General features: G+C 35.8%; 1 protein-coding gene across 1 annotated transcript in view; it reads left to right on the forward strand.

Annotated features, from left to right (window-relative positions):
- BRWD1 (bromodomain and WD repeat domain containing 1) overlaps nucleotides 1-13,075 on the forward strand; it is a 60,469-nt gene that overhangs the window by 43,070 nt on the left and 4,324 nt on the right. Inside the window, exons 35-40 of the mRNA XM_063345365.1 lie at nucleotides 357-503; nucleotides 1,630-1,782; nucleotides 2,047-2,216; nucleotides 2,641-2,876; nucleotides 4,455-4,640; nucleotides 5,120-6,100. Coding sequence (XP_063201435.1) covers nucleotides 357-503; nucleotides 1,630-1,782; nucleotides 2,047-2,216; nucleotides 2,641-2,876; nucleotides 4,455-4,640; nucleotides 5,120-6,100 — 1,873 coding nt within the window. The remainder of the gene's footprint in view (nucleotides 1-356; nucleotides 504-1,629; nucleotides 1,783-2,046; nucleotides 2,217-2,640; nucleotides 2,877-4,454; nucleotides 4,641-5,119; nucleotides 6,101-13,075) is intronic.

Here is a 13,075-nt window from a genome sequence, read left to right on the forward strand (position 1 = left end):
ATGATACTGAAATAAAAACATTATTCAGCTGAGATGCAGGGGAAAAAAATATTTTGAGTGATGGATATTATTCAAATCTTTTGATAATTATTTGGTATCAGAAGGCATATTTTTGTGTGCCTTAGTTATTTAGTATAAAAAAACACTTGAAAGATAGTAAAAGAATATTGTATAATTTGTCAGCTTATTCATAAAGATTAAGAAAAAATCAGCTAGTAGTATAGCACACTTTTTGTTATAAAACAATATGTTTGGAAGTGCATTTTTCTGCTACAGAAGTAATTCCAGACTGACTATCATGTTTAGTTTTTCTTGCTGTATTTCAGTGTTGCTTTTTTCTAACTTTTTTTTTGAAGGGGCGGGGCTTAAAAAAAGGAAAAAGCATGAAAAGTGGCTATGATGAAAACTGTTGGAAGAAGCAGTGTATGGAACTGGTAAATTTAATTTTCCAGTGTGAAGATTCTGAACCTTTCAGGCAACCAGTTGATTTGGATCAATATCCTGTAAGTTGTTCTTATTAACCTTTTAAGATATAAATATTATTTGGGTTTTTTTTTCTCTTTGCATTTGGTACTCTAATAAGATCTCCACATTGCTTTTGGAGCTGTTTGTTCCCTTTATGACTTTGGTCACAAACCATTGAAAGAAATTTGCTTTGTTCTGTGCTTAGAACTATGAGCTGTATGCTCTTAGTGCATCAAGATAGCATCCATCAAAATACTGACACAAAACAATTGTAGAGCAATGGTGGTGTCTACAAATATCCTGATAACCTTAGATATGGTTTGAAACCACTCACAGTCTTTTTCTGTTTGTTTTCTTGCTGTCCCTTATAGGGGAATAATTTTAGGTAAATCTTTATGTTCTTAATTAAAACTAGTTTCTTGCGGGACAACCTACAAAACCTGTTTACTGAGGCTGTGCTATAAACTTGTTATGTTCCATCTCTTTCTCTTAGCTGTTCATGGTATTCTTGATAACTCTTTGGTCTCTTTTTGTCTAAAAACCCAACTTTTAAGGAAAAAAATTTCTTAACAAGCATGCAGCTCTTCCTGTGGACTTCACGTCTTGAATTTGGGTCTCACTTCAGGTTTTAAAAACCTCTTGAGGTTCTCTAAAACTCATTAACAAAGAGAAAGATAGAGGTCTTTTGATTTGGGTATGTGTGTGTTTGGGTTTTTTTTAAACCAGATCAGTTTGCTTCTCGCAGTAAAATGCATCAGGGAAAGGACTACCCAACAATTTACAGCAGTCTCATTTCTCATTTTGATTAACAATAAAAACATCGAATGGTATGGTAGTTTTTACTGGGGAAACTCAGGAGAATTGAAACTGGAAATCTACATGTGCAGGCATGTGACATTGTATTAACTCATGATTCTTCAGAAATTCTGAAGAACACCTTGAAAATGAGCAAGAGTTTGCATGGGATAATGTAGCGGAGACTTTAAATCAACTAGTCTAAGCAAAAGCGTTGCTGTCTGGTGTGGTAGGTGGTTCTGTTTTCAGCTGATGGTTAAGAAAATCTGTGTCCATATTATTTCTAAAACTTAAGGGTAGCTAAAATTCTAAAGTGTTGTTTTTCCTCTATACTTTCTTGAGTATTTTTTTCCCCTGTGTTTTATATAGGATTACAGACATATTATAGACACTCCAATGGACTTCGGTACAGTGAAAGAAACTCTGGAAGCTGGAAATTATGACACTCCAATGGAACTGTGCAAAGATATAAGACTAATATTTAGCAATGCAAAATCTTATACTCCAAACAAAAAGTCAAAGGTAGCTATTAATATTGGTGGGGTTATGCTTGTCTTAATGAAATTAGTATTATTTTGGAATTACTTTTGATAAAGCTGCTGGTTGGGTACATAGCGGAGAGAAATATGACAAAAGTATTTAATATGTTCCTTTCTTGTTTATCTAGTGTTACATAGCATTGTGTGCCATGCCTTTCCTATTTCTTTTCTGCACAGATTTTAATTTTAGCAATGTTATTATTGGATGAAAGGTTCTGTTTTTAATATAAGCCACTTCCTTACCTAGATTTATAGTATGACCTTGAGATTGTCAGCACTATTTGAAGAGAAAATAAGAAGGATTGTTTCAGATTTCAAGAATGGTCAGAAACAGAATGAAAAACTACGACGAAACCAGAGGTATACTAGAAGATTTCATAATCGAAACTCAGTGCAGCCTCCTACCAAAATGCTCAGGTAACCAAATTATGGAGATGTAGAGATATATCACAACTGACTAATATCCATACTGACAATCATATTTAGCCTAACAATTGGTTTATTAAACAGTTGGCTAACTCCAGTGAGACTGAGTCTAGAAGGCATTCAGTATTAACTTGTTTGTTTCTCAGAGCAGAGAAAGAATGTCTCCTCTTACATAAGTTCACTAAGATTGTAGACTATTATTTTAATGAAAGTACTTAATGCTTATCCTTATCAAAGTTAAAATTGCTCCACACCATGTTAGCTCACAAATCTAACTACCCTTCCATAAATCTAAAATCATATGGCATACAGTTACGTAAGCTTTCAGAGAGAAGTATTGTTAAAATACATAATTGCCATTATTTCTCATAGTTTTACAACCTGTGTTGCTTTTACTTCTTTCCCCTTTCACTAGAAATTTGAAGCAGAAACCATTGAAGTCTCAGGCAAAAACTGAATCTGAGCAGGAAGATTCTTTTACTCAACCTACCTCAAGCAGAGCTGCCTGTGTTGCAAGCCATAAAACGAATGCTAGCAATTACAACCATAGTTCCTCTGGTGAATCCTCTGATTCTGCATGCCTGGCGTCATTTGAAAGGAATGGAAAAGCTAGATCCACAACACTAACAAACTGTTCTGCATTATCATCAGGTCAGAAATGGAATCTGTTTCAGATGAGGATTTTCATCTTGATCTTATCTATGAATTGTCCACTAATGTTACCTTTCCTTTATAACTGACATAATTTGCAATTGCATTTTAAATTGTTAAATGAGGTTTGCATTTTTAATGTGAAATTTTTTTAGACAAGATTTCTGTGCAGTTTGGTTTTTGTGTAATACAGAATTTTGTGTATTTTAATGGTTTTTGGACACTTACTACATTATTGAATGTTATAAAAAGATCTGTGTACTGAACATAGAAATTTCTGCTTTAAAATCCCATAGAATGCAGTAAGTTTACTTAACTTTTATTAATGAAAAAGCTTGCGTCTAGGATAATTTGCTTCTTAGAGGCAGAGCTGTCTTGGTTGTATTTCTATTTTGCAGTCAAGTGGATGGGGTTTATTGCAGCTTGTATATGGGGATTCACAGCAAAGCCGAACTGAGTAAGACTGATAATAGGAAAAGTTCACCTGATAACTACATGGTTACTTGATGCTCTTAAGTCTTACCAAATAGAATAATAGAATTTCTTCATTTCAAGCAGCTGTTTTACAAAAGTCGTAGTGAATGGATGCCTCTTATTTGAGAGGAAAACGTAGTGTATTTGATAAATGGTACTATATAAAATACAGGTTATACACCCGTATATGTTACATAAAAATTGTCATCCAAAATTAGCAAATGACAGAAGTTCCCCGAGATATAAAAACCTTCCTGTCTTTTCCTTCTTCCCCTGCACCTCACCTTTTCAAAGAATAAGAATGCAAGTCCTGGTAAGAGAGATGTGTCAGAATATGTTTTGTGTTCTTTTTTAACATGCTTTTCTCTTAAGTCTGCTACTTGGAAACAGCTGTGTTATTTTACTTGAAACTTACATACAGGTTAAAGAAGCTTCCTATCACTGAACACTGTAAAAAATATGGAGGGGTATATTTCTGTAGAGCTATTCGATTTCATACATGTAAGACATTTGTGTGGGCAGATGCAGGCAGGATGCAGGAACAACCACAAAAGCACAGATTGAAGACAAAGAACAAGTTTAATCTTGATATCTCACAGACCGGGGAGTCTCCAAAGCAACACCTGGGTAGAGGCACGCAAGCAGGGAATGCGGGCAGCAAGAGAGTCCGTGTTAGCAAGGGCGTGCGTGGACTCCCTGTTCTCACTGGTATTTGAAGGGTTCAAACAGGCATATTTTCCCACTGTGCTTTGATCTTCTTCAACAACAGGCCAGGATTCTTAAGCAGCTAGATAAGGTGTCCCTAAGTCCATCTCAGACTCAGTTATCTAAGTGCAAGTGTTTTACTTGCAAGCACCCAAGACTGAATAACAATTAGTGTGATATATGTGATCCCCAGCACCCCAGGCGCGAGTCACTTGAGCGTATTTACAATCCTCCTCACCAGTCTTCTGTTGCTTTCCCAAACATTTAAGGCATGATAGTGTATTTGAAAATAATATCATGATGAAATTTTGAAGATTTACCGTATCAGCAAAATGTAGCTTTTAAGGAAGCTAACTGTATGTTTAGAATTGTAATTGACAATTATTTTTTTTTTAACAGAAAGTGAAATAGAAGGCTCTTTGGTTTCTTCATCTACTTCATCTTCATCGTCTACAAGTAGCTCAGAAGACAGCAAAGAAAGCTCTGTGGCTCATGTGTCACCTCCACTACTCAATGGTGTATGTAGAAGAAAGAACAGCAATCGTAGGATAACTAGAAATCGAGCTGCTCAGAGAAAACAAATAGGTAAGATTTGAGTAGTTCTTGTGATCAGCAAATAACACAAGTGTGTATAAATATATAACTAAATGTAATTAGTATTTTTAAATTGTTATATATGTAAGGTACTAACTTTTTCATGGGTGGTAGTTCTGAATCTCTCAAAATACTACACTGAACTTTTAAAAAGATTTTTTTCATTACTTAGGGAAGGAGGACAGAAACGGAGAGCCTAGTGAGAGGGAATGTCTTGCAATGTTTTATATCTTCATGAAAGTAAAAGCAATAATTCGTAAAGAAGTTCTAATTTTCACTAAACTAGAATGGATCTGAAACTTATGACATAGCTAAATAATTTCTCTTGGCAAACAACAAAAGCATGTAACTATTATTAGGAGTATATTTCACTTGTCATGTCTGTGGGTTGAACCTGTTCCAGATTTGGTAAGACTTAAGAAGCTGCTACTTTTTATACTTAAGATATTAATCTCTCCTTTCCTTTACAGGAACGCTTCTTCAGGAGAATGGGAATACAAGAAAAACTGTCAGGAAAAAGTTATATGGAAGTGACTCTGAAAATACTTCGATGGTGACATCTGAGTCACTCAGTGGTAGTACTGGTAGACATAGAAAAACTCTACGCAGAAGTGCTGCTGTGGCTGCTAATAAGTTAAGGCTAATGAGTGATGTGGAGGAAGAGGTTTCAAGCTCAGAAAGTATTGGCATTGGATGCAAGAACAGAAAACTGCCTCACCGAAATGCCTCAGCTGCAGCCAGGCGAATGTTACTGGAGGGGTCTGAGGATGATGCAGCCTTAAAGTCTGAAAGTGAAAAAGAAACAGAAGAGCCGCTTACCAAGAGGAAAATTCTTTCTCAACCTGGTTCATCTGCTGCACGAAGAAAATTTGTTAGTGAATCAGAAAATGAAACTTCAGATTCTGAAACACGTTCACAGATGAAGCAGAAAAACTGGCAAAACAATGGTCATAACCAGTTACGTGGGACAGTCCATTCTGTATCTCCCAAAAGGAAAAGTCCCACCCTAGACTTTTCAGAGGAGGACTCCAAAAGCCATAATTCAGAGGATGGGAGCAGTCAAAAAGTTTCTGACCAGTCAACAGCTGCACATAATAAGCCTGCAGTAAGCAACTCTGAGGATGAAGTGGATTCTGAATCAGATAGATGGAACGCCAGAAAAGGAACTGGTCTGCAGCTTGCTGCCCCTTTGAAAAAAGCAAGAGTCTTGAGTGATTTAGAAGACACAGCAGAATCTGAAACAGAAGACAGAGAGGATGGGAGATTTTTTTTATTGGACACCTTGGTGCCAACTAGAGTTGCAGGGAGTTCAAAATCTGGACCTAGTGCCAGTTTCAATCACTCTTCTGATACAGAATCTGGGACAGATTCCAATAACAGTAATTATTGTGAAAGTTCTTCAAAAACAAAAAAGAGGAAGAGAAAAGGAAAACCGAAAATTGTTAGAAAAGGTAAAATTTTTCAAGTTAATGCATCTAACTCTTGATACTGACTAGATAAAGGAGACAACATAAGATTAATGACTGGATAATGATTGGGAGGATTTGGACTATGTAAATGTGATAGTGTTCCTTGTTCTAAAATAACTATAAATGGGGAAGGAGAACTATAAGGTATGGTGATGATGATAACAGTGTCTAGAAAGTCTAGACAGATTTGGAACTGGGAGGTTACCAAACACAGTACTGAGAAAAAACTGTAATAGTTTTATGTAGTTCTATGGTACTTAGAAGTCCATTCAGACTGAATGCTGGCCATTGTTGTGCGTTTCAGGCAATACATACTTCTCAAAAAAAAAAAAAAAAATTTGGCATGAAATCATGATTGTTTTTTCCATATTTAACTTGCGCTTGCTTATCTGTGTAGCAGTATGTAGTAACTAATCCTGCAATACCCATTCTGAAGTAATACTGCATGTGTCTGCATTGTGACAGTTAAATTTGAGGAACATTGGCTTTCAGGTTTGTTGGCAAAAACCTAAAGAATATTCTGAAGGGTGCTGTGAACGAGTTCTGTGGTATGCAGCTTGAGGTAGCAGAAAATCTCATATAAGTAGATTCTCTTTCTTTGGCCTGCTCCTTGTTTCGAGAATTTCAGTAACAAAACCCCTCTAGTTTGTATTTCTGTTACCTTGAGTTTGTGAGTAAAGTAATAGTTCTTACTTTAGATTATCTTAATTTTCTGTTGAAATTTTCTGTGCTAAAGCAGACTTGCAACCATTATTTTCAGTTGAAGTAACTTTATTTTTATTGATGGTCTTTCAAAATTAATTTGGTTGAAAGGTGCTTTAATTATTCTTACTTTCATAGTGTATGCTGGAACCCGTAACTTGATTTGACTTTTGGATTTTATTCGGTCAGCGATGTGTAGTGTCCTTAAAACAGACGCACTTTGATGCTGCATTGGTGGTGTTCTGATGCATGTCTGGCTTCTCCCAGATTTAACATTTAGGGGGGTTGGGTGGTTTTGGGGGGAGAGGAGGGCAGGGGATGCTGTTACCAATACAGTGGTGACCCTCCTATTCCGTGCTTGCTTTAGTTCCATAGGTTCAGGGCTGTCTAAGCAGTGTTGTATCTATCTCATTGAAGCATCATGTCCCTGCTCTAGCTACATTATCATACTGATAAGACATTGCATGAGAAGATCTCTGTAAAGTGGTTAACAACAGCCAACTGAAGGGCAGAAATTCCAGATAGTTGCAGAAGCAAGTTTTACCATTCCACTTGTTTCAAGTTCTTTACTTTTTGGGGTTTTTTTCTGTAATTTTGTCCATTACGCAAATACTTGTGTATGCTAGCTGACACATCATGATTTGGGGATTTGGTTTGGGGTTTTGTTTTTTTAAAGTTTATGAGAGTGATGCTGAGATTTATTAAAACAGGTTCCATACAATACGTGTCTTCATATTGTTAGGAGATTGGGCCTGACTTAAAATTTGAAAGACCGTTGCCGTTTGGTTTAATCTTTCCAAACCTGTCACTGAATCACAGAGACCAGATTCTGAACCTCTGAAAACTCCTTAGGAATTTTAACTGGTTGGGGTTTGGGGATTCCACCCCCACCGCCCCACAAAAAAAAAAATAATTGTGAAAGATCTTAAACACTCTTAAAAGACTTGACTTGACAGAATAACCATAAGTGGCAATAGATGCAGTTGGATCATTAGCTTTTTCTAAAATACCAAACTTTCTTCAAGTGCAAGTCGTCAGTATGCTTTACAGTGAGTAAAGCACATTTTTCAGGCTTTGACAGCTCTCATGACTTGCAGTTATCCTAAAAAGGAAAATGAGTATGTTTAATGTGCAGGATTGTATTGTGTGAACTGTTGCACACGCTTTTACATAGTATTTATTTTTATTTGCAAGACTTCATTATATAGCTTCTGTTTTATTATTATGGTGCAAAGACTAATCTTTCCCAGTGGTCTTCCTCACCCACCTCCCTCAAAGTAGTCTGCATTGTTTAGCCTTAACACATGGGTTTACAGGAATTTACTGCCCCACAAATAGTTATCAAAAGTCATTAAAGGAATTAAAGAAAAAAGGTATTCAAGCTCAAGGGGTTGTTTGGTTGTTTTCTGTACCAAGCATACAAAACAGAATTAAACTTTTCTGGCTCACATAATATTTGATCAGAGTTGAAGACTGTCACGTTTTGGAGCAAAAATTCCTATCAGTTGTGTTCAGTTACTTTCTACGCCACTTAATTTGACAATTGAGAAAAAGAGACATCTTCAGTACTGCATTACAAAAGAGTAAAATCTTTTTGTGTCCAAGCTGCTTCTTTTCCAGTGTTCAGTGTCAACTGAATGCTTCCTGGCCAAAAAATACGGTGGGAGAAAGGATTATTACTGACAGCATGTTTGGTTGGTTGGTTGGTTGGTTGTTTTCTTCAAGGCTGAGTAAACTTTTACCAGCCTTGTAAATTTGATTGTTTCACATTTTTGTGCCCTCTCAGGCAGTGGCTTTGATACACACTTGTAATGCAGCAGTTTAAGAATCTTGAGAACAAAATGGTTGTCTCTTAAGATGAATCTATCTTGACAGTTTTCCACAAGGAATACCTACTTCTTTTGTATTGAAAAGATCTTAGTATTTGTAGCTGTTACACATACTGAAAACGTTTTCATGTTTTAATATTAGCAATGTGAAAGGATGCCAGATGGACGTGAGGAGCAGCAATAAAGAGCTGCTGAGTTCTGTAATTGGCTATTGAACTCAAGACATGTCAGAACTATGTTGCCACGGTCCCCTTCTAAAACTTAAGAAAATTGGGGTGGGGGAAATCCTGTAATAGCTTTATAGAACTGAAAATCTTACTTGAATGTGCTTCATATGTCGAAACTCCTGAGTCAAATATAAAACTTCTGGGTTTGGTGGTTTATTTTGGTTTGGTTTGGTTTTTTTTTTTTTTGAGACTTGTACTATTTGAGAACATTTGAAGAGACTTTTAATACAGCAAAAAGGGAAGGCTTTTCTACAAATATTTCATCTTGTGGGAATTTGTAGCTTTTTGAGTAGACAGTTGGTAACGTTTCCCTTATGAAGCTTGTCTAACATGTCATTTTTAAGGGTAAAACAAGACTGGTTACTTTTAAAAACTTTCCACGCACTTTTAGTGTAAATGCTTCCTGTGAAAAGTAGAAGCAGTCACTCTGGGTAGCCATCACTGAGCTTTTGGTCTCTTAGCTTTTCCTTTGAATGTTAACATGGATGTTTTAACTGTTTATAGTGTAGTGTTTTAAAGCTTGATGAAAATCTGGTTTCTGTTCTCTTTAACGGAATTCTTTAACACTCTGGTTAAACTGTGTACCTTTTATACCCATGGGTCTGAAATGTTGATTTGTCTTCCACATCTAACTTGGAGCAAAACTCCTCATACTCACATTTCGTCTCTTAAACTTTTTGTATTGTTTCTTCTTTTTTTTTTTTTGTTTTGTTAATTCTCATCCTTTTACTTTGGCCATAGCTTCTTTAATAATCGATGTTCATCCAGTAGGTAAAACTGCCAATCAAAAGCAAATTCAGGATTGTTTCCATACGCAGTTGGTGCCAAACATTGGCAAGTATCAGTACGTATTAGCAGTTGGTTGCCAAGTGCTGCAGTTGTTTAACGATCATAATAACATTACCAAAGATTTTAATAAGATTCAGTAAGAAAATAAACAGTATATTTTTTACTTTAATATCCACCTTTTTGCTTTAAGGGGCCTCATTTATTATGGAACAGTCTTAACTCATACAAAATGTTTACCATTCCCTGCCCTGTATAACCACCCAAAAGTTGAGGTGCATGCACAGCAGGATGTCATTTTTGTTGTTTTGTCACATTTGTTGTTTTACCAAAGCAACATGTCTTTTTAAAGCTCTTAAATGAAGAGACCCCATCCTTAAGGTAATCCTTAAGTAAGTATGGGGCAAGAGCGAGTATCACTAAATTTCTACAAGGCCATGCAATAAGCTCTTTAAAAGTCAGTAAGGATAAAATACAGTAATGCATACTTGCATCACTTGGGTCTCATTGCACAGTCACCTGCCAAGAGGGCTGAGTATACTCTTAACTTAGTAAAAAACTGCAGGTTATGTTTCCAGTATATACAGAACCAGATGGTTAAAGACATAGGGCCAAGTTTGAGACTTCTTTCATGTGAAAGAGGAAGATATCACTGTTCTATACAGTGTTCCTTATAGGCAGGTAATTTCCAGGCATTTAGTTTTCTTTATGTTGTGAGTTATTCCCACTGTTGTTCTGTTGAAACATTAGTTGTCCTGTATGTGAACTGATAGCTAGCTTTGGACAGTGTTTACTGTAAAACATAATATTTATTTTCCATTTCAGCTTATCTAATCTTTATTGTATCTAATTTGAGATATTACCACAGGGCATCTGCTAATTTAAAAATAATTCTATAACTACCTTTCTAGCTCATTTTTCTCCTCAACAGTCAATAGATGCAACAACAGATGTGCTATTAACACAGCCTAGTTTACTGTGGTTTGCCAAACTGATGCATGTATTGCTCTTTTGTAAAGAGGCTGACGGCTGTAAACAGGGTGCTAAACTTGTTTGTACTTCTAAAAGTTATTGTTAGGTACTGCTGGAGTATGTGCATACTTTTATTTAAATACATACGTACAGGCACATCTGTATTTTTATAATATCTATTTTCAAATAAATATATATTCTCTATATATGTAGCTATATATCCACTACGCAATTAACCAGATAAGCAATTTATGTGGAAACTTTGCTTTGGTTATTTTTTTAAATATATATAGTATGTATACACTACATACAGTATATTTTAATATCTAAACTATAGCATATATAGTGCTGTAATGTATATTATATTTGATATTTTTTATATATATAATAGATATACAGTATATAGCATGGTTTTTTATATATTAAAAAAAAACAACAAACAAAACAAACTAAAGCAAAGTTTTCACATAAATTGCTTAGCTAGTCAGTAGGGGTTGGGAAATATTTTGGGGGCTATAGTACAACCTGCAGATTAGCTGACTGTAGAGATACGGCTGGATATTCCTACCCAGTATTGCAACCTGGACTTCCAGGTTTAGAGTTTGATGGCATGAACTCCAGGACAGCTTGTCACAATGGTAAACTTTTGATGGACAAGGCTTTCATATCTTGGTGCTATTCTTTGAAATGCTCTCCCAGTTTTTGTGGGTAGTAGAGTTTGTTTAATCCTCCCTCTTCATGCCTGTGCAATCTGTTTGTACCTTTGCAGCATTTAATTTAGGATGTTCATTGTGTAGTTTCATTAAGATTTAATTAAAAAATAAGATGAGCTTTATACAAATTTGCTCCAAATTTAAGTTTTTTGTATGCAAAATATAGATTTAATATTCTGGTAGTGTGCTGCAGAAAGGCTGAATTCCTTTATCCTTTAGTCTTGCATTCCATTTTATGAATTAGCTGCTGGAACTTTGAAAATACACATAATCTGTTTATTATGATAAAAGCTTTTTTCCTCAAAACATGCATTTATAAACACCTAAGCACCTGTCTCTCTGAAACACTGGCTAAAATCATTGTGTGCATTCTTTTTTCCTTGTTTTACCTGCCTTTCTTGGAATAGTTCCAGGTGATGTCTTTAAGCTTTAAACGTTTATTTCTTCAGATGGCCAAAGGGGATTATGTTAGCACTTGGCATTAAGGCTGGGCTGTCTTTTCCGCCTTTCCAAATTGCCCTTCTAGTACGTGAGCGTAGCTCAAAGCAGGTGTAGGGAAATCTTAGTCCTAGGGTTGGGTTATACATTTCCACACTTAATTAACTGGTCAAAATGTCTGTTTGTACCAGTAACTTGTGTGTTGTTGTTTGCCACCACTAGCAGGTTATGATGCATTGTTAGGTTTACTTACAGTGTTTTCCTGTTAAAAGTGTAATTTATCATGTTAAAGCTCTTTGCTCCTGCCTGTTCAGGTTTACCTTGTAACAGCTATGAGCAGCAGCCGTATGTTGTGTACATGTCTACTTAAAAGTATTGGAGGACAGTGTATAATTAAAGCTTTAGTTCCTCATTTTTTTTAATCTGTGAATTAGTTCACCTTTTACACAGCATTATGCAGCACTCAGCAGAAATGTATTCTGGTTTAGCCATAAAATCACACGGTACAAATAGTAACAGTAGTAGTGTTTGTGTATAATTTCTGCAGACTGTTAGAAAAGACGATAACTTAATTATCCTTTAGAAACATCAAAATAGGAATATACTGGAGTAGTACATAAAAGGATTTCCATTGAAATAATGAACAGATTTGGTATCTGAAGAGATTTTTAATATAGGTGCTCACGGGACACAAAGTCAAATGTCCAGCTTAACTTTTTTTTTTTTAAACTTTCTATAATACATCTTCATTGCATTTATTCTTGTCAGTATTTAGGGAAAATGTTGTTCCTGTACTTACCTCACAGGTGAGGAAGTGGGGAACAAGAGAGTCCAAATGCCTTGCAGTGCTAACACTTCTGGTTAAGCTGTCCATAAGGAGCAAGGAACTGAAGCTCACCTGGTTTTAACTCTCAGGCTAGTGTTCCTGTGTGTGGGTGGCTGTCATTCTCAGCAGGCGTTTGGCCATTAGCAGTTCAGACAGGTTAAACAAAGTGAGCAAGACAAGCTTGTTTCATCCTTCTGTGAAGGAAGAAGAGAGAGTATGCCCACTATAAACTCCTCTTGTTTCCCTAAACTTCTACTTGAAAAAGTATTTAGCTGCTTAGTGTTGTGCAAACATGCAGCAGCTGCTGTGTTTTTTTTCCCCTCTGCTGAGTACAGGTGGAGAATCATCAAAAGGAATGAGTTTCAGCCAGAACAAAATTGACTGTTATCAGGAGATAATAGATTAATACAATGTAGAGGCTTTAATGGAACATATTTTTATAAATCTTGTGCATAAAATCAGTA

This window comes from Chroicocephalus ridibundus, chromosome 1 (genome assembly GCF_963924245.1).
Source record: "Chroicocephalus ridibundus chromosome 1, bChrRid1.1, whole genome shotgun sequence".
Classification (NCBI taxonomy): domain Eukaryota; kingdom Metazoa; phylum Chordata; class Aves; order Charadriiformes; family Laridae; genus Chroicocephalus; species Chroicocephalus ridibundus.